This window comes from Amblyomma mixtum, chromosome 8, assembly GCF_055824585.1.
Source record: "Amblyomma mixtum isolate Tamu chromosome 8, ASM5582458v1, whole genome shotgun sequence".
Taxonomy (NCBI): Eukaryota; Metazoa; Arthropoda; class Arachnida; order Ixodida; family Ixodidae; genus Amblyomma; species Amblyomma mixtum.
The window spans coordinates 55,470,740-55,488,313 of NC_143019.1; the positions used below are offsets into that span (position 1 = coordinate 55,470,740).

Here is a 17,574-nt window from a genome sequence, read left to right on the forward strand (position 1 = left end):
GGATAGATTATTGCAGGTTAAGTGGATTCAATATGCTGAAACTATGGCCACCGTCAAAAAAATGATGCAAGTGTTCAATAATGAATAAGCAGCAGTCAGTCTTGCATAACATTTTATTTTTTTCTTAAATCCAGGGGTAGATTATGACAATACATGCAATTAACAAGAAAGAAATGAATGTTGTGGCCTAGATTCGCTCGACGCTTTGAAACAATGTCTCAATTTCTGGATATTATGCATATCCTCAATAATTCGGGGGTCGCACAAAATGCACAAGAAAAATCAAAAAGCATGCTTTGAACTCAGCTGTTTTATTAATTTTTGGCAGGGTGTTTCATTAAAATAAAGTCGCGGAAGAAGCCTCTTCACTACAAGTGTACAGGTACCAAATGAGAATGTGGTACAGAGAAGCTAAGAGGAGTACACGTTGCTTCGCTTCACCGCCCCTCAAGCAATTCCCGAAACAACAGAACAAAAAGTAAATGAGAAAGGAACAGAAAATCACAGCCTCTTGGTCAACTAGTAGTCATCCTTGATACAAGTTGCTGACTAGTCGCAGAATACCACCGCTCCACCAGAACTACTGACACCTCCAGAGACAGTATCCTGCGGTATAAAGATGGCGTGCCAAATATGTACACCCTACTACAAGATTAAACTACCACTCTGGCAAACAAAACCGCCAACCTTTGCTTTCTTTTCTCTCGTCTTGAAGACTGGACAATCTTTCATGAGAAAACGGAAGATAACTAAATGTACAGACATGCTAAGCAATTACAAGTTGCTTCTTTTTTTTTGTTACGAATCTTGATGATAGTGGACAATGCAGTCTTTACAGGAGAAATAAACAAAAAAATTCATTAACGCACGCAGATCACGTCATGGTCGTTTCTTGTTGCACAGGCACGTTGAGATTCGACTGCACATAGTCTTTGCTAGTACCAGTTTTTTGTCATGTTAATCTAACTCAGGGTACTCAGACACGTGGCTAGTGACTTTAAGAGTGCAAAGCGCATCATGTTAAGCAAACTTTTTGCTTTAATTTGGCACCGGAAGCTGTTCAGAACTGCGCATTTGCAGTGCTTGCCGATACATGTTAGCCATTATTCAATCAGATACAAATTGCCCCGTTCTGCTTAGACTCAAAGCGCACACCCTAGCAAAGGATATCGTACTTTCACGACCTACTAACGAGAAGCACACTCGCATCATTCAAACATGGGAAACGTGACCCATGGAGCCAGAGCGGCCGTTTCAATCTTGTACGGTACTGCTGTCGGAAAAGACAATGCCTGGATTAAGCGAGCCTGTACATAAGTACTCAGTGCAGCTGATGCAATGCTACGTATACAGCGAACAATTTGAACGCGCAAGCACTGGACATTTCGAGAGCCCCATGATGCGCGATCAGGAAGCACGTATAGTTGCCCCGGCACCACTCTTCACAGTGGTGTCTCCTTCTAACAGAAGATGCTTGAGTGACTCCTCTTAATTTGCTGGAAAGGAGAAAAAAAAGAAGCAAGTTCGAGAAACAACGGAGGAGATATGGGTGCATGCCAGAAACCGGAAAATGAGAAAAGAGGTGCAATTAGTCCAGACCTTGAAACATAACTTGAGGGAATTTCACTGCGAAGTGAATTGGGCGTTTATATAAAGCCTAGACAGGATCGTGCAATTTCTGGGGGCCAACAGTACTTAAAGGAAGTTCACTGATGGCAGAGAACTATAAGTCTGCTCAAAACATGGTATCGAAGTCAGCATGCTGGAACTTTCACCCGAACAAACAACCTTAAAAGCCAGTACAGGAACTCGGAATAATGGCAGCTCTAGCAACACTTCTACTATCCTTGCACAGAGATTCAAATGCAGGGCATTACGCTCAGATTACGGGTTCACTCAAGCCATTTAAAAACGAAACGAACAGCAGCAAAGAAAAATTGCCACCTTGTGTTAACACATGCATTTGAAGAAACTGTGTGCACCAAGGAAAGCGTAAACAGAAACCAGTCATGCTATGGCCGATACCTACTTACATTCTAAATCCTGCAAAACAAAAAACAAATACAAAAGCCACGAGTAAGCATTGCAATAACAATAGGTGCTGGTTGCACAACAGGCAAAAAGCATAATGCAAATGGGGTCAAGTATACATTTCTCTTAGTATCAAACAAATCTATACAACAGTTTCTGAACATCAAAACATTAAACATAAAGAAATAGAAAAAACACAGGGTGCTGTAAGTAAGTGGAGGCATATACATTTCGACTTGCTTTGGAATAGGAGGTACGTAACCAAGCCGCATTAACTTAATAAGGTTACTTCAACACACGAATACTGAAAGGCGCAAAAGAAGTCAATCATAAAAAATGTACACTGCATGCAACATGCACAGTGCATGTGCCAAATGCTTTGACGTAAATTTTATGGTGGGTGGAACAAGCAATATTCACAATATGAGACACGTAGTGAATGCCTTTTTCCACACGCACAAATACTGAGCAGTATCATCCCTTATTTGGCTGGTTACACACAAAACACGTGCTTCCATTCATTCAAAATCGCATGCTTCACCTCGCTGCATGCAGATAACTCTAAATATCGCTGTAGATTGGCAAACATCACAACACTGGGGTCAGTGCCCCTAACAAATCTTCGAAGGAATGTGCATAAGTGACAGGTGTATAATAAAGTGGTCGTGCATGTGCTAGATGTACTAGGGCCATCTTTACAAAGTGCTGCTAAAGAAAAAAATTAACAGAGCAGAAAAACAACAATAAAATTCCTAAAAACACAAATAAGCGCAGAGTTAAAGTAAAAGTAATCACTGCCAAACTGAAAGAAGTGCAAAATGCATATGTTACATGCATCATCGTTGACCCGCTTGGAAAGGCTAAACCGAACAACATGAGATAAACATGTCTATATAATTCTTGCGGAGGAAAAGTCGAGCGCGGCAGCAACTTGTCTCGGGCTACTGCCCAGCCTGAAAGTGTCCCTGTGCTCAGATGCAAAGTTAATGATTACGTTCACAAGATTACTATTAACATTCCAGTCAACTTTTTGGACTGTACAAAGAACATTTTACCACTGCAACAGCCACCACTTAGCAAATAGGTACAATGTTGGAAGTGGCCTACCGAGAGCTTGCCAGTGAAAAAGCCAGACAGACAAGCAAGGAACACCTAGGGAGCTTTATGTAGGGTGAAACTCGCTTTTTTTTTTTCTGTTCAAATGCACAGGGAAGCACTCCATCCCACCAAGCAACCACTAGACCAATTTGCGTGAGACAGACTGTACAAAAATACATTGCGAAATAGATCATGACTGAGAGAAACAGCACTTCAAACCATGCCCTTCACATATTCACGAATGTTGCTGAAAATTTGAAAGTACTGAAGCTTCACTCATAAAAGTTCCAAGCAAGGAAAGCGCGTGTCAGTTCTGTGAACCGCAAGAGTCAACCTTTCAAGCGGACCAACTGACACCACAAATTACACTGTACTTAAGATGGTTCAGGAGGTAATGAGAGCACCACAAAAGACTCTTTAGCACAGCGGCCTGACATCGACACAAATTTTAGATCCTGATGTCATCGCTGATGTAGCCATGCAAGCTACAGCACTGTAAAAATGATGCTTCGATTCATTCCACGCTCACTATTTCTTTGTTATATATGATTATGCAGGGGCCTGAATCGAAATCCTACTTCCACCAGTCACTAACTTTAATTTTTTTTCAATGCAACAGTGAAAACTGGTGCAGTGGTTGCCTGACAAGGGAATCTCAACCAAACGCGAGAACAGGAGTTTGGGTCAAGACAAAGATCTCGCTTGACACAGGGCGGTCACAGTCAAGCGAGTGGGGTGCTTATCTCCCAACACAGATGGGGCTCCCCAAGATCTAAAACACAAGGAAGCCAGAACATCTGCTTTATAGCAATGATGAAGCGGCGTACCGAGGTGCGGGTTTACAGCCAAGTGGTAGCCGCACGCATCATGCATCACCACGCATCATGCACGGGGAGCAGCGGGCACCAACAGCAAAGCAGGCAGGGGCGATGCAGGTAGACAGGTGTCGACAGGTGCTGCAGCGACTGTGCGCGGAGTGCGTGCTTCAGCCACGTTCACGAGCAGAGCAGGCGAAGAGAGCTTGCAATGCTGCAATCTCGTCAAACCTTTCGGCAGTTGGCCTGGACGTTGTGTGGTGCCTCATTGAGCTCCTCGAGCTCGTCTCCCGGGTCGAGCTCGGACTGGAGCTGAAAGTACTGCTGGCTTCGCGTGGGCCACAGAAGGTGCGTGATGATGGCGTAAGCCAGGAAGTCAGCACAGGAACTTATGCCTGCGGGGAAAGATGAGGACCGTGAGACAATGGGAAGAGGGTGACAAGGAGCATGTTGCTAAGCACTGAAAGCAAAATGATGGGCCATTGCACAAATCGCAGCTTTTTCCTTTTTTTTCGTGTACATATACCAGAACCCTGCTGTTATTTCGTGGGTGCTGCATTTTCCCAGCTGTCATATCGTCATGAGCCAGTCCCAGTGTAGCTTCCATAAAAATCTATGCAAAACAAACTCGGCTGTCACATAAATCATAATTCTGCATGGTACGTCGCAAATGTTCACCTTGCAGTAGTAGTGCTTTACTCCGTGCCAGCATTCTGACAGCCTACGATCAGCGCGCATGACACGGCGATGGGTGGCCAGCCAAAGCAGGACTGTCTCTACACTCTACCGGCTCTTGACAGCTGCGGTGTTTGGCGGCTTCCAGCATGTTTCCCCGTGCCAATGCCCCGCATGCTTTCGCCGGCGTGATTGGGATCGCCGTTACTGGTGCAGTTCTAAGGACATTTTGATGCCAGCGCAAACACCTGAAGGTGTGCAAAAACGAAACTATGCAGCGAGAGATGGAACGCAGTTGCACGGGTTTGCTCAGAGGCTTTTGTTTCTGTAATCCGGATTTTTCTTTGCATAAAGATTCCAACAGACGGTGATTTTGTAGGATTAAAGCGGCCACCGCGAAATTGGTCCAGAAGTGTACGTGTGCCCCAACTCAGCCTGCTCCAAGCACGCTCCCTTCTGGCTGAAGCCTCCCTCCCACCGACAGCTTCTCAGGCAAGCAGAGGGCCATTGCGGGGTGTTTAAGGTGTTCTGTGAATGCAAAACGATTGCGAGAGGCACAAAGCTTTGCAGATTTCAAGCTGCGCTTGTGGAAAGTAAATAAAAGACGTGTCAGACAACGGCATAGAATGCTGACCTGATAGCATTAAATGCCCCATCAGGAAAAAAATGTGCCACCGGTCATATAATCCGCCTTTTTTCACAAGGCCGGTCTGCGTGCCTCTTTTCCTTCTACTCCATTGGTTAAAAAAAAACGCCAGCTCCTACAGCACTATGCGCAGTTCACCTTAGTGACAGGCGCATGCGACAGATGGCGCCAGCTGGCTCCTCGTGGAACCAGCCTGCGTCTCTACTCCCCAGAGGGCGCCACATTTTGTAAAAAGGCGGATTCGCCCACTGGCTGGAGGGAAGTGATCTCACTTCCGGTAAAGGCATCAGCAGCTACTAATACTACCGCATCGCGAACACATTAGGTAATTAGGTGTCCCCTTGAACTTTTTTCATGCGCTATATTTGGCTACTATGTTTCAGGCCAACACATTTTAGAGCGAGAGCACTACTCTTCCCCTACAAAAGCTGAAGGTCAGGTGGCGATGACATTTGACCTGCAAACCAGGAGGAGCGGAGGCTTGGCTCTGATGACGTCATCCCACGTGACTCTCCACGCCTCGCCACAGCTGTGTGTGTTGAGCCGACGGTGCTCACTCGCCTCGCAACTATTGAATCACGTGACTCTTTGCACCTCACCACAGCTGTGTATGTGGAGCCGACGGCACTCTCGCAACTGCCGGAAATCGCGTGATGCACCATTCGCTATATAAAAGCATGTGGGGTCACAGATCGCAAGCTTCACTTTAATAAAGAAAGTCCCAGGCCAAACGATTGATATGCAGTAAAGTTTAATCAAAGCTAAACCATGTCTAACCTTGCGTAACAGAGCTTTTGCTAGTCTTACTAGGTTCAGCTGGTTTGAACCACAGCTAAGACTTGTTTCAGGTGCTAGTTGTTTCATGATCTTTGAAGTGCATGCTTTAACACGTCACAGTGTCATGTGCTCCTTTTGTAGTGCCCAGTTGGGAAGGGCGAGTGCGAAGAGAGCATGTGACACCTGCGCTACTGTGTGACATGTGCTTGTAGGCACGACTGCATTGTGCCACCAGCCATGCAATTTCGGTTTCGCCCGTGCGCAGGCCCAAAATTCCTTGCGCGCGTCAGTGGCAACGAGCATCGTTTTCAAAAATATGGGTGGTATGGTAAGCTATAAACCTCTAAATGAAATACGTGCCTAACTTTAACAGTTAAAAAGTTACCTATTATATATTAACTGCCAGCCTGGTATCTACACTTCATAGCTGCATTCCGATGCACACAACCGCTGGCAATGCTATATTGAAGAAAGTGCACTCTCAGAAACTCAGAAAGCCTATTCTTTTTAATTACTAACAGTCTTAGGTAAAACACCCTGCATAGTACACTACAAAGCATCAAAAATAGAATGCATGAAGCACATTTTGATAATGACATTACAAATGATTTAGAAGCACATTAAAGCTGATTCTGTGAAATGTAAAAATCACAAGTTCTATCAAGAGCAAAATAAGAACTCTTCATGCATAAATAAAATTCAGAAGTCTAATTCTAATATGCTTCAAATGGTGATCTGTATTCCAAATATAAAAAATTGCAATTGTACTTGCATACTTCTTAAGGCCAAGATCTTGCTTGTGTGAATTTTCAAGCAGCCAAAATTTGCCTACAAAAAGTGCCCCTCTTATATAGGTTTCAACTCGCATAAACGTTATACAACGGTATTAAAGATGCTGAAACAGGCTCCACGAATCTTGTTCCTTTTGGCAAATTTTATTCCTAATGAACCATGTCCTTCCTGAAAGTGTCATTTTGAAATTTCTGAGTGCACAGTAACTAGAGCTTTTTTTTAAATTACACCAGTCACAAAACTGCCCTTGAAACTTCGTGTGTTTTGAAAATTCAGCATACTGATTAGTCGATCCTTTGGAAGCTCAAAGTTGCATTGCCTGTGACAAACCAACTACTCAGGCCTGCCTGAAAGTGGCAGGGTGCCCTTCATAGCAGATGCAGTCGGAACTTCACCAAAATGGGTGCAGACACAAAATTTTCCGCTTCACTCTCTCTCTCTTTTGGTGATAAGGATGCACAGGGCATTTAGAAACAACACAATGGGAGAAGATACTCCTAAGTGCGAGTTAAATAACAGATTACAGCTCTGTGTTTCTTCCAGAGTTTAAGTTTCAGAGTGCCCTACGATGTCAAGGAACAGATCACAAGTTATTGGTGCCCACAAACAGTCACACCTCCACTGCCCAGTCATTTGCTGTGGGTGAATGTAAACTGTTAGGGTTCAGAGATTCACCAGAGCAGCATGTGCGTTACTGCCACATGCGCACACAAAACTTATGGTGGCTCTCTGCTCTGACATTTGACACTGCAGTTTACAAAAAAATAAAACAGAAAAGCAGCAGTGTATTAAAAAGTTATCTTAAGCACAATAGGACACATTTTTTCCAGTCCTGTAATTTCTAAGGCCCTCCACACAGTTATCAACAGCCTGCAAGAGATAACTAGACTGAAAGCACAGGTTTCATAACCCATACAACTACACAACTCCACACAATAACTCACCTAGTATGAACTTCTGCCTCCACAGTGCTGACACCTGGAGGGCGATGAGTGCTACCACGGGCAGATAGACGAACCAGCACAGCAGTCCTGCTCCGAAGTGGAGGTAGAAGCGCAGCTTGCGGTGGTCGTTCTCGTCCATCATGGTCGATCGCAGCTCGGTCAGGAACCACGCCGTCACCACCAGCCGGAAGCAGAGTGAGATCCAGCCCGGGTACGTCTGGTATTCGTCGATCTCCTCGATTACGTCCACCTCCGTCTGCACAGAGCCACACAGCAATGAGGGGCAAGTCCCTTATATTTTTTTAGTATAAAAGGAAAACCTGGAATACATTTTTACACCGCCAGCTGTTATAGCCGGACTAGAAAAAAAAAAAGCTACGCAATCAAAATTAGCAGGAAAGTTTGGTAGAGCTTTGTTGCTCTGCCAGATTCACAACAGGCCAGATTCTGTCCACTAATACAGGAGATACCAATTCAAAACTTTGGATTTATCCTTGCCAGAGACAATTCATCTCCGTTTCACTAGCTCTGGCACAAATGTCGCTTATCCATATGATTTCCTATGTGTGCTCTACCTTTCGAGTACCAAAAGCATTGCAAAGAAACATGCACTACTGCATGCGCACGCAGCAATTAACATGCACAGTGGGGTAACCGAGAATGGCCCAAGCTGCAAAATGGGCCGGTCGGACTCTCACCATGTTCCAGACGTAGAGGAGGATTTGGATACAGCTGTAGACTAGCCAAATGCAGAACAACACTGGCTTCCACGTCAGCTCCGTACGTGTGATCGCCCAGCCTTTTGCTAGGAGCAGCAGGAGCAGCATAAATAGTGACTGCATGAGATAGAAGGGAAAATGAACAGAGGTGTTTGTGTCTGATATGAACCGCAAAGCACATCACAAGAATAGCCATTCAAAGCATAGATACTGCACACTTCTGAACCCAGAAGATCTCTATCGCCACATATCCATTCACCACATAATTTTCACACATCTAAAAACTAGACAGAGAGGCCACATTAGCACAAAAAAGTTACAGACGATCAATGCGACTGATGCGGCAGAGCATGCATTTAGCATTAGTGTTCCCCCTGAATGGAGCAGCTGCGGCCACTGCCGATCTGGGTTCAGACCGTACAAGCTGCTGGCATGATCCAGTCCATCAATCAACAAATGACACGCTGTACTCCCACTCCGCTCTCCCGATCCAATCCAGCAATCACAGTGTGACACCTAACCACCTCCCTACTCCCCTGATAAAATCCAGCAATCACAGTACATATGACACCAAACCACCTCCACTCTCCCCCGTCTGCCACCTTCTACCCTCTCTTCGTCTTCGGTCTCCCACTTTCCCTCTCCCCAGAAAGTGGATAGGGGACCCACTCTCTCCACTTTTCCACTGGTCACCTCTCACCTTCCCTCTCCTCTGAAGGTGGAAAGGAGGATTTCCTTCTCTCCAATTTGCCACATGCCAACCAAGGTTTCAGACAGCCAGATTTTTCCAATATGGGAGTGCTAATGCTATCGAATCGAAACTGCTCCCCATATTAAATTTCCCACAAGTTTCAAGAACAGTTTATTCCAGTGTAGTTATCAAACCCACGCTCTTTTTCACACTAGTGTAGAAATCATACTTTTCACTAGCATCGACTATCAAGCATTCCACTAATTTGCAGCGCAGGCTGGAAATAAAACAGAAAATAGATGGACAGGAAAGGCGCACAGAATGACCAGACACAACACTCTGCATGTCCATTTTCTGCCTTTGTTCCGACGTCTTGCACAGCCTGTTTGTGACATTAATCACGTTTTCACTGTTCTCCTCCCCCCCCCCGACAAGCCACGAAAGGCCTTCACAAGTACAGTCGCGGGTAAAAAAGATTAGCACACATGACGGAACACCGGAGCGCCGGAATGACAACGCGTGGCGCTGCGGGTGCCGAAGAGGCTGATAACGAGAGTGCCGGGCCGTTCCCATTCTACAGTATTAGGGGGGTTCAGCGGACTGCCACGGACAGCAAAATTACTGGCTAAAAGCAGCGCTATCATCTATTGTTCCCGCGAGTTCCTTTTGACAAACCATCGCGGACATAAAAAAAAGTAATAAAAAGAGGCCATCTTTGCTCATGATAACCGAGCCAAAATAAATGCCGCAAGCACAGTCACGTAGGGTCGGCACTTCAACGCTCGGGCGGTGCACGCTTGATAAAGCTTACTTCATGCCGTCCCCCCCTACGCTGCAAACATGGAAACGGCCCGTTAGGCAGGTCTGCGTACCGCAGCGCCACGTGGTGAGATATACAAATACTGATCCCCAATGATCTGTGCTAATATTTTTTGCTCGCGACTGTACGCACAAGCGTTTCTTGGCATAACAAGACTGTGCGCCAGACCTGCGAGAGCATGTAGCTGACGTCGCCGACAATCCCGAGCGACGGGACACCGTCCCCATCCCAGGCGAAGAATGCCAGGTGCGTGATTGTCCAGAGGAACGAGAGGAGTTGCAGGGTGAGCGCGGCCGTGAAGAGTCGCGTGACCAGGTGCTTCTGCCGCATGACGGCGTAAACCTGCAGCCCCGCCAGGACCAGGTAGAGGAGGAAAAACAGGAGCACCCTCTCCAGGCTGCCCTGCTCAGAAAACGTGGGGAGAAAAGGTTAGGTTAGGTTTATATTAACGTCCCAAAGCGACTCAGGCTATGAGGGACGCCGTAGTGGAGGGCTCCGGAAATTCCGACCACCTGGGGTTCTTTAGCGTGCACTGACATCGCACAGTACACGGGCCTCCAGAATTTCTCCTCCAAAGAAATTCAACCGCCACAGCTGGGATCGAACCCACGTCTTTCGGGTCAGCAGCCGAGCACCATAACCACTGAGCCACCGTGGCGGCGGGGAAAAAAGGTACTGGCATCACATAGAGGAAACCAGTGGCAACCACCTTTGCTTATGTGGTTGTGTGGACACTGTGGACAAATTGAAGTTGGCCTTTGTCAACTGATTACAGCGATCTAATGACAAAAATGTTTCTTTCACTAAAAACTTAGCTCCTATAAGCCAGGAAAGGCAATGAAATTAAATACACGTTGCGCCACTGTGGACCGTTTTTTCAACCAAACTGAACCAAAGTGCAATAATGTTGATGCAGGTTTAAGAATGCAGACATCTGAGGCCAGGCTACATCACTATTCGTTTCCGAATGGTGATCTTTCGAGGTGGCCTTTTTGGTTTTAGCATCACAAGTTTCAACTGCGTGGCAAGAAAAAGAACTCCACTTTTAAATCTAATTGTTTCAGCAATAAATGTGTATTTCATGACCAAACGGTAGTCAACATAGTCTCAAGGAGCCAGGTGATCAATTTTTCCTGGGAACAAAGATTAAACTGAGTTGGCCTCAACTAAAGTCATCCCATTTTTAAACAACTACAACCTGATGATGGTTGGTTGGTTGGTTTATGGGGTTTAACGTCCCAAAGCGACTAAGGCTATGAGAGACGCCGTAGTGGAGGGCTCCGGAAATTTCGACCACCTGGTGTTCTTTAACGTGCACTGACATCGCACAGTACACGGGCCTCTAGAATTTCTCCCCCAAAGAAATACTGCAAAAATTTCAAAAATTCGAACTCAAATGTGATTGAAAATATGTTCGAAATATGTGAAGCTCAATTAAGGGGAACCTTTTTAATACACGATGTTAATTGGAAAAAGCATCGGTTCAAGTGAGCTTGAAAATGAAATGATAAGTGCATTCAAATTAACAATAATCCACTGCATAAGCAAGCTGATTCACAAGTGAACTGCCCTTGAATGCAAGAGAATTTCAAGGGATGGAGGCATGCAAACAACATTACACACAACTCGTCCACAAAAACATGGATATGAAACAATATGAAATACAGCAAAAGTCCTGCCAGCACTAACATTTGGACAAATCTGAGTGTGTCTGCATGCTGGCATGAATGTCTGCACACCGAATGGCTTTGTGATGCTTAGAAGCTACCCGATTCTTTTCACTTGAAGTTTATGTAGTCAACCAACTCTGGCTACGCTCACTGCTCTAAAAGAACTTCCATATTCTTTTAATATAAAACATCCGTCACTGCACTTAAATATGGCTTAGATGGAGTAGAACAGTGCTTTTCAGAAAGGTGATGCAATATCAAACTTCGTTGCGTATTGTCTACTACTTAACATCTTCAGATTTTTGGCACTAAAGTTAACAAGATGTCATGTGTGTTCTCTATATCTGAACTTGACAGCTCTTTAGCGCTGGGAATGTGGGTTTGCTAAAGCATGATTATGTAAAATTGAAACACGAGCAGTGCGTAGCTGCGTTGTCTTTTGTTCCCATTGCTTTGGTTTTAACTAGAAGAGAAACCAAATTAAGAAAAGACGAAAGGCTCAGGAAAGAACTGTTACATATGAAAAGAGCAAAGTACCATCTGCAGTGGAAGTCTGCAAGACGCATATGCTCATAAACAAATTTATTGTAGTGCTGCCTTGTATCCGAGTTCCCTGGCAGTGATACCACGAAACGCAGCATGTAAGTACCCTCATATTTTGCAGACATTTTAGGCTAATGTCTTGTATGATGGCGTCAAAATAAGTTTTTTCCCGCACGCCCAAGTCTCCATAAACTTTTCCCGATGATTAACTCATGACAGCGTCTTTCACGATTCTGGTAAACGCATCCTTCATGGTTCTAGTAATGGTAATTTGCTTAGTGGTTATAACTATAGTTATGGTACCGGTGCAAATTCGACGTACCTGCTGCTCAAAGGAAAACTGGTATTCAAAGACATTGTGCGACTGTGCAGCTGGGTTGCCGTTTACAAGCCAGATGTCGTAGGCAATTTCAATGTCTTCATCGATGGAGTCCTTCCACTTGCAACTCTTGCCTTCACCTTCCCGGTAGCAGGACACCATGCTGACATACCAAAACCTACAAGGGGAAGTGTGTAAATACGCCAAGCTGTACTTACAGTGACGAAAGACAGCATCTGATAAAAATAAATCACGCGATAAGATGCACATCAAGCTTGTTTCCCGGTCAAATAATAGATATTGAAGAGTGACATAGGAACCAGGCACAGCCACGGCTTAAATTAATGCATGCTTGACATGAAAAACAAACTTGACAAAATGCATTCCATTTACAATCAATAACTGTGGCACATTCACCTTGCAAGGAGGTTTGTAGAAATGAAAAATCAACTGGGAAGTACATCTTAAATTAGGGATTCATTAACAGTGAACACTACGAGAATAAGATTTTTATTTTGTCCGTGACTGCATGTTTTTTTTTTTCTGTTGGTATAAAGCACTTTAACTTCTGTGCTGTAGCCGGATACGAGTAAAAAAAAAAGCGGCTTTTCCATGTCAAAGGACCCCCTTCCAGTCATTAGTGTCAGCTAATTCTCATGAACCTGCTAGCGTGACAATACAGGGAGTGGAAGATGAAAGGGGGTAGTCCTCTCCCCGCATTGTCAGGTATAGTGGCTCAAATGATAACCGGCTGATGCCATTGGCTCGAAGGGGGTCTCTCTGATGGGCAAAAGCCGCCTTTTTCTTGACTTGCTTCCGACTACAGATTCCAAACCTAAGGCGGCTAATGCATGTCTCTTCACAAAGATGACCTCTGCTCCGATCATGCTTTCTGTCCTGAAGTCCAAAGTTTTTGCCCCAATATTCTGCGCGAGATCATCCAGTGCACGTGTTAAGCAAAACCCAAAGCTGTCGTAGTGCGCTGCACTTCGGCGCTTCTACAGGCCCTGTTCCTAGTGCATAACAAGGTATGCAAAAGGAAAGTTGAAAATAGCACGATCGAACAACTTAGTATATGGAGGAGCTCTCTGCAAGGATGTCTATTCACACTGCTCCTCGAAAGGCGAGAAGCAACTTCGCAAAAAGGCGGCCTTTAAATAGAAGCGCGCGAAGTTCGCGCCCAAACCCGTTGCGGCCCTCCACATATAACCCAGCTCTCTTCCCACACATGGCTTATCGTTCAGCTATGCGCGCACAGAGGTCGTAACGGCCGCGCACAAAACACGAGATAAAAGGAACAGTGAACTGCCTTTCCGCGAGCACGACCTCACGTCGTACTACAAGTACATATACGCATCGGCGATAGTGGTGTAGTAAGCCGCTCTGGCTACAGTGGTACTCTCCTGTGTGTAACGGTTGCTGTACTACGTGTTACGCGCGCAACCAGTCTAAATATACACGGACGGTCCCCGCAGATACGCCAATTTCGCTTTTATTTCCGCCCCACCTAGACCACTTGCGAGTGGTCGCTGCAGCCGGGCCCGCTCGGACTGACCCAGAATCGGCGATCAAGTACTACCTGTTGCTGCAATGCGGCTCGCAGGAGAGCGCGCGCCTGTTTTTACCGCGCTTCCTGGTTCCGAAGTGAAATTGAAAGCACGCCGAACGCGTGCTTCTCTTTTTTTCCTCTGTTCATCGCCCCGCGCTAGTAGGCTATGGGGCCAACCTGTCTGGATCGCCGGTAGGTAGGCGTGAGGGCGATAACGCGGGCACGCTGATAGCAGAAAAAAAAAAAAAAATAGATCGGCAACAACCGTCACAGCCGCGTCACCTCTGTTATCGAGCGCGCCGATTGAGTCAAAGACCGCCGCTACGCGCGTCAGTTTTCACAAGCGCTTCCGCTGGATGATGCGAATTTTTTCCACGCACACACACACACATCGCTGCGGCCTGCGATCCCCCACCTCCTTTCCACACACCGTGCAGCGGTGGGGGGGCAGTGCGCGGAAGCCGTCTTTCGTAACCGCGGGGGCAGTTACGGGTTGTTTACAGGCCAGATAAATTTGCAGCCAGGTGCGCACGCGCGTGCGCTAATTAGCACGGGAGAGCAATTGAGAACCGCGCGTGTCAGCGCACGCCGCTGCCACGACCGGGCCGGTCATGAATCGCGGGGATTACTGAGAAGCGAGGCTCACCGCGCCTGGTGTAGATCGCGCACGGTGTAGGTGAACTGATTGCCGGCGACGACGCGGCTCGGCTTATCCTCGTCCTCGCACAGCTTGCCCGCAGCGCACGGTATGTTGCGGAGGAAGTCCTGCGTGCCGTTCGGGTTGCAGCTGCTGTCAAAGGCGACCTGGTTGATGCCGGCGAACATGAGCTCGCAGGCCGAGCCGCGCTCGGGTCGCGTCCGATTGCCGTAGTAGGCGAGGAAGTGGTCCCTATCCACCACGACCAGCGTGCCCCTGTGGGTGACGGCGTGCGTCGGGGAGCTGACGTTGCCGTAAATGTACCCCAGGGTGTTCTCGTGGTCATGCCGGTCGGTCTTCTTGAAGCCGAACTTGGCGAGGAAGGTGAAGAACTGGCCCGTGCGGAATGTTCCCCGGAGGTGGAGGGACTGCGCACTCCATGCCGTCGCGGCGAGCAGGACGAATATAGAGCACAGATGCATGAGTGGGGAGGACGGAGGGGCGTAAAGCTTTTGTCTACACGCGTTACGCTAGCTCGACATGCCAGGAAACATACATGGTCGCACAGTTCCCCGCTTCTGGCGTCCTTTTCACTGCTACAGCATCGCACGAACACACCCTGGCTCTCCGGCCGACAAGCAGAAGCAAGCTGCTTGCTCCTGCCAGGGGCTTTAGCCAGACGACTGCTGCGGCGCCCTCCCAAGCTGCCGCCAGGCGGCGCGCATGTGCAGTCACTTTGGATTGACTTGGATTTATACGACTTTTGTTTTTGGATTGGTTTGGCTTTGTGTTATTTTGATCCAGCCACTGGTTGAGTTTGCATTTTGACTGTGCGTCGTCGGATCGGCCCACTGCTCCCACTATTGCATGTGCGCGATTGCTTTCCAGTTTCTGTTTTGCGAGTGGTTTTATCATATTTCTAGCCAGCCGTTATGTATGCAGTGTAGCGGAGAGGGAACACTCCACTAAACTAGTTTATGTGAAATCCATCATAGTAGTGAAGAACTTGCGCGCTTTGGTGACATTTGTGTTAGTCGTGGCTGGTTGACCTGCGCGACGATGTCTGGGTCCTATTATTTTGTGATCGTGGGACACTTCGACAACCCTGTCTACGAAATGGAGTTTCACCCCGCCAATAAGCAAGCAAATAAGGTAAGCTTGAATGTCCTCCTCTACAGAGCGCAGCGGTGTCTGACGATTTGCGGTTTCTGCGACTTTCAGGAAGACCACCGGTATCTAAGCCAGTTCATTGCTCACGCCGCCCTCGACCTGGTTGACGAGTGCATGTGGGCCACGAACAACATGTACTTGAAGGTTGTGGACAAGTTCAACGAGTGGTTTGTGTCTGCTTTCGTCACTGCGAACCGTATCCTTACTACCGTTTAACCCACTTCACTTGTCGAGGCGTTTCACTCCATTGAGTCAAATGAATGAAGAGGAATGCTATGGACTCTTTTTTGAGTAGCTGTAGTCATTCACTTGAATATCTAATTTAGATTGAAGTGGGGGTGAGGACAAGTTGAACCCAACATTGTTTAATATTAGCCTGCCGCGTTGACATCCTAACTACAGCAATAGTTGAGGTGAAAACGTCATAATAGTAAACCGACATCACATATATTTTTATTGCGCAGCCTTGTTGCAGATAGTGTAAGAACACGTGCTCAAAAAGTTTGCTGGTCAGCTGGAGTTTCTCTTTTATTAGACTTATGCTGTCACTTTGCCTTGACGTGTGTCACAAGGAATGCGTTTCCTGGTCCTGCACGACGTGAAGAATGAGGATGGCATCAAGAACTTCTGCACGGAGATGTACGATTTCTATGTGAAGGTATGAAACATGCTGGATTTCGTTTTGACAGGGTATTTGGTGAGGACAGGTCATAAACTGCTGTTTACGTGCTTTTGTCTTTCAGTATGCCCTGAACCCATTCTATGAACACAACACCCCCATCAAGTCTGCAACGTTTGATGAGAAGGCCAAGTTCTATGGCAGGAAGTACCTGACGGGCTAAGCAGCTCCCCTCGATCCAAGAATTGAGGAAGCCCAGCTCGAGAAGTATGCTTGTGATCTGTGTGCCACACTTGGTTTGCAAATGCAAGACTGGTTAAGAGGGCCATTTTCGATGTTGTGTACATGTTGTGACCATGTTTGTAGGAGAATAAATTTGATTTCCAAGGCGAGTGCTTCTTGAATTGGCCTTAGTAAACTAAGGCACCAATGTGTGTTCAGCTGAAGAGTGTCACTTCTCTTGAACCCAAGGGAGACTCTTCCCTCCTTCTCGCTTTTACGGTGTGTAAGAGGGGGGGCAGCAGGTATACCATTCTTGTTAAAATCTGGCAGCAATTTCTTCGACACCTATGCAACACCTACATGCTACAAGAGGTTACCAAAATTTTCTTTACTAACAAATACAGTGAGAAAGATTAAAGAATGGCTTTGTTTTACAAAACTTACACATTACGTGTGCATGCAGAGTGCTGTGCATTTAGAAGAATGAACTGCCACATAGAGTTATTAAAAGGTTATTGAAAGTATGTTATTTCTAGTTAGTTTCAATTGTGAAGACATAGGGCATGCTGTGTGTGCTGGGAAAGCAACTAGTGATCAGGTGAGCCCAAGAAAACGTTTGACAAGGCATGAGAAGTCAACCAATTAAACAGAACTCCTTGTTTCATGTCATAGTGGCCTACAGACAACATCCAGCTGTGTTTCGCCACATTCAAGCCCTCTTCATAAGCTTAAATCAATTGTCAAAGCAGCCTTTAAGATAGAATTATTACATATTCTAAACTTTGTTTGTTTTTAATGTGTTCCAGAAGTAATCCTTGAGTATACTAAAACCAAATC

At 46.3% G+C, this 17,574-nt stretch overlaps 2 protein-coding genes across 3 annotated transcripts; one reads left to right on the plus strand and one right to left on the minus strand.

Annotated features, from left to right (window-relative positions):
• Positions 1 to 95: 95 nt before the first annotated feature.
• LOC149332495 (integral membrane protein GPR180) lies at positions 96 to 15,417 on the minus strand. Of its 2 annotated transcripts, none has more exons than XR_016285225.1 (7): positions 14,736 to 15,416; positions 12,544 to 12,718; positions 10,177 to 10,410; positions 8,477 to 8,614; positions 7,779 to 8,034; positions 3,957 to 4,339; positions 96 to 1,496 (listed from the first exon to the last, which is right to left on the minus strand). XR_016285225.1 is itself a non-coding variant. In XM_089558094.1 (7 exons), exons 1-7 carry the CDS (start codon positions 15,206 to 15,208, stop codon positions 1,461 to 1,463), a joined length of 1,476 nt encoding a protein of 491 aa, XP_089414220.1. In that variant the 5' UTR covers positions 15,209 to 15,417; the 3' UTR covers positions 96 to 1,460. The 2 variants fall into 2 exon arrangements, 1 of the variants encoding a protein (XP_089414220.1); XM_089558094.1 differs by having other exon boundaries at positions 4,176 to 4,339; positions 14,736 to 15,417.
• A 102-nt stretch (positions 15,418 to 15,519) lies between these two features.
• Positions 15,520 to 16,908, plus strand: Trs20 (trafficking protein particle complex subunit 2). Its single transcript, XM_089558095.1, has 4 exons — positions 15,520 to 15,878; positions 15,948 to 16,092; positions 16,469 to 16,554; positions 16,640 to 16,908. Exons 1-4 carry the CDS (start codon positions 15,786 to 15,788, stop codon positions 16,736 to 16,738), a joined length of 423 nt encoding a protein of 140 aa, XP_089414221.1. The 5' UTR covers positions 15,520 to 15,785; the 3' UTR covers positions 16,739 to 16,908.
• Positions 16,909 to 17,574: the final 666 nt, after the last annotated feature.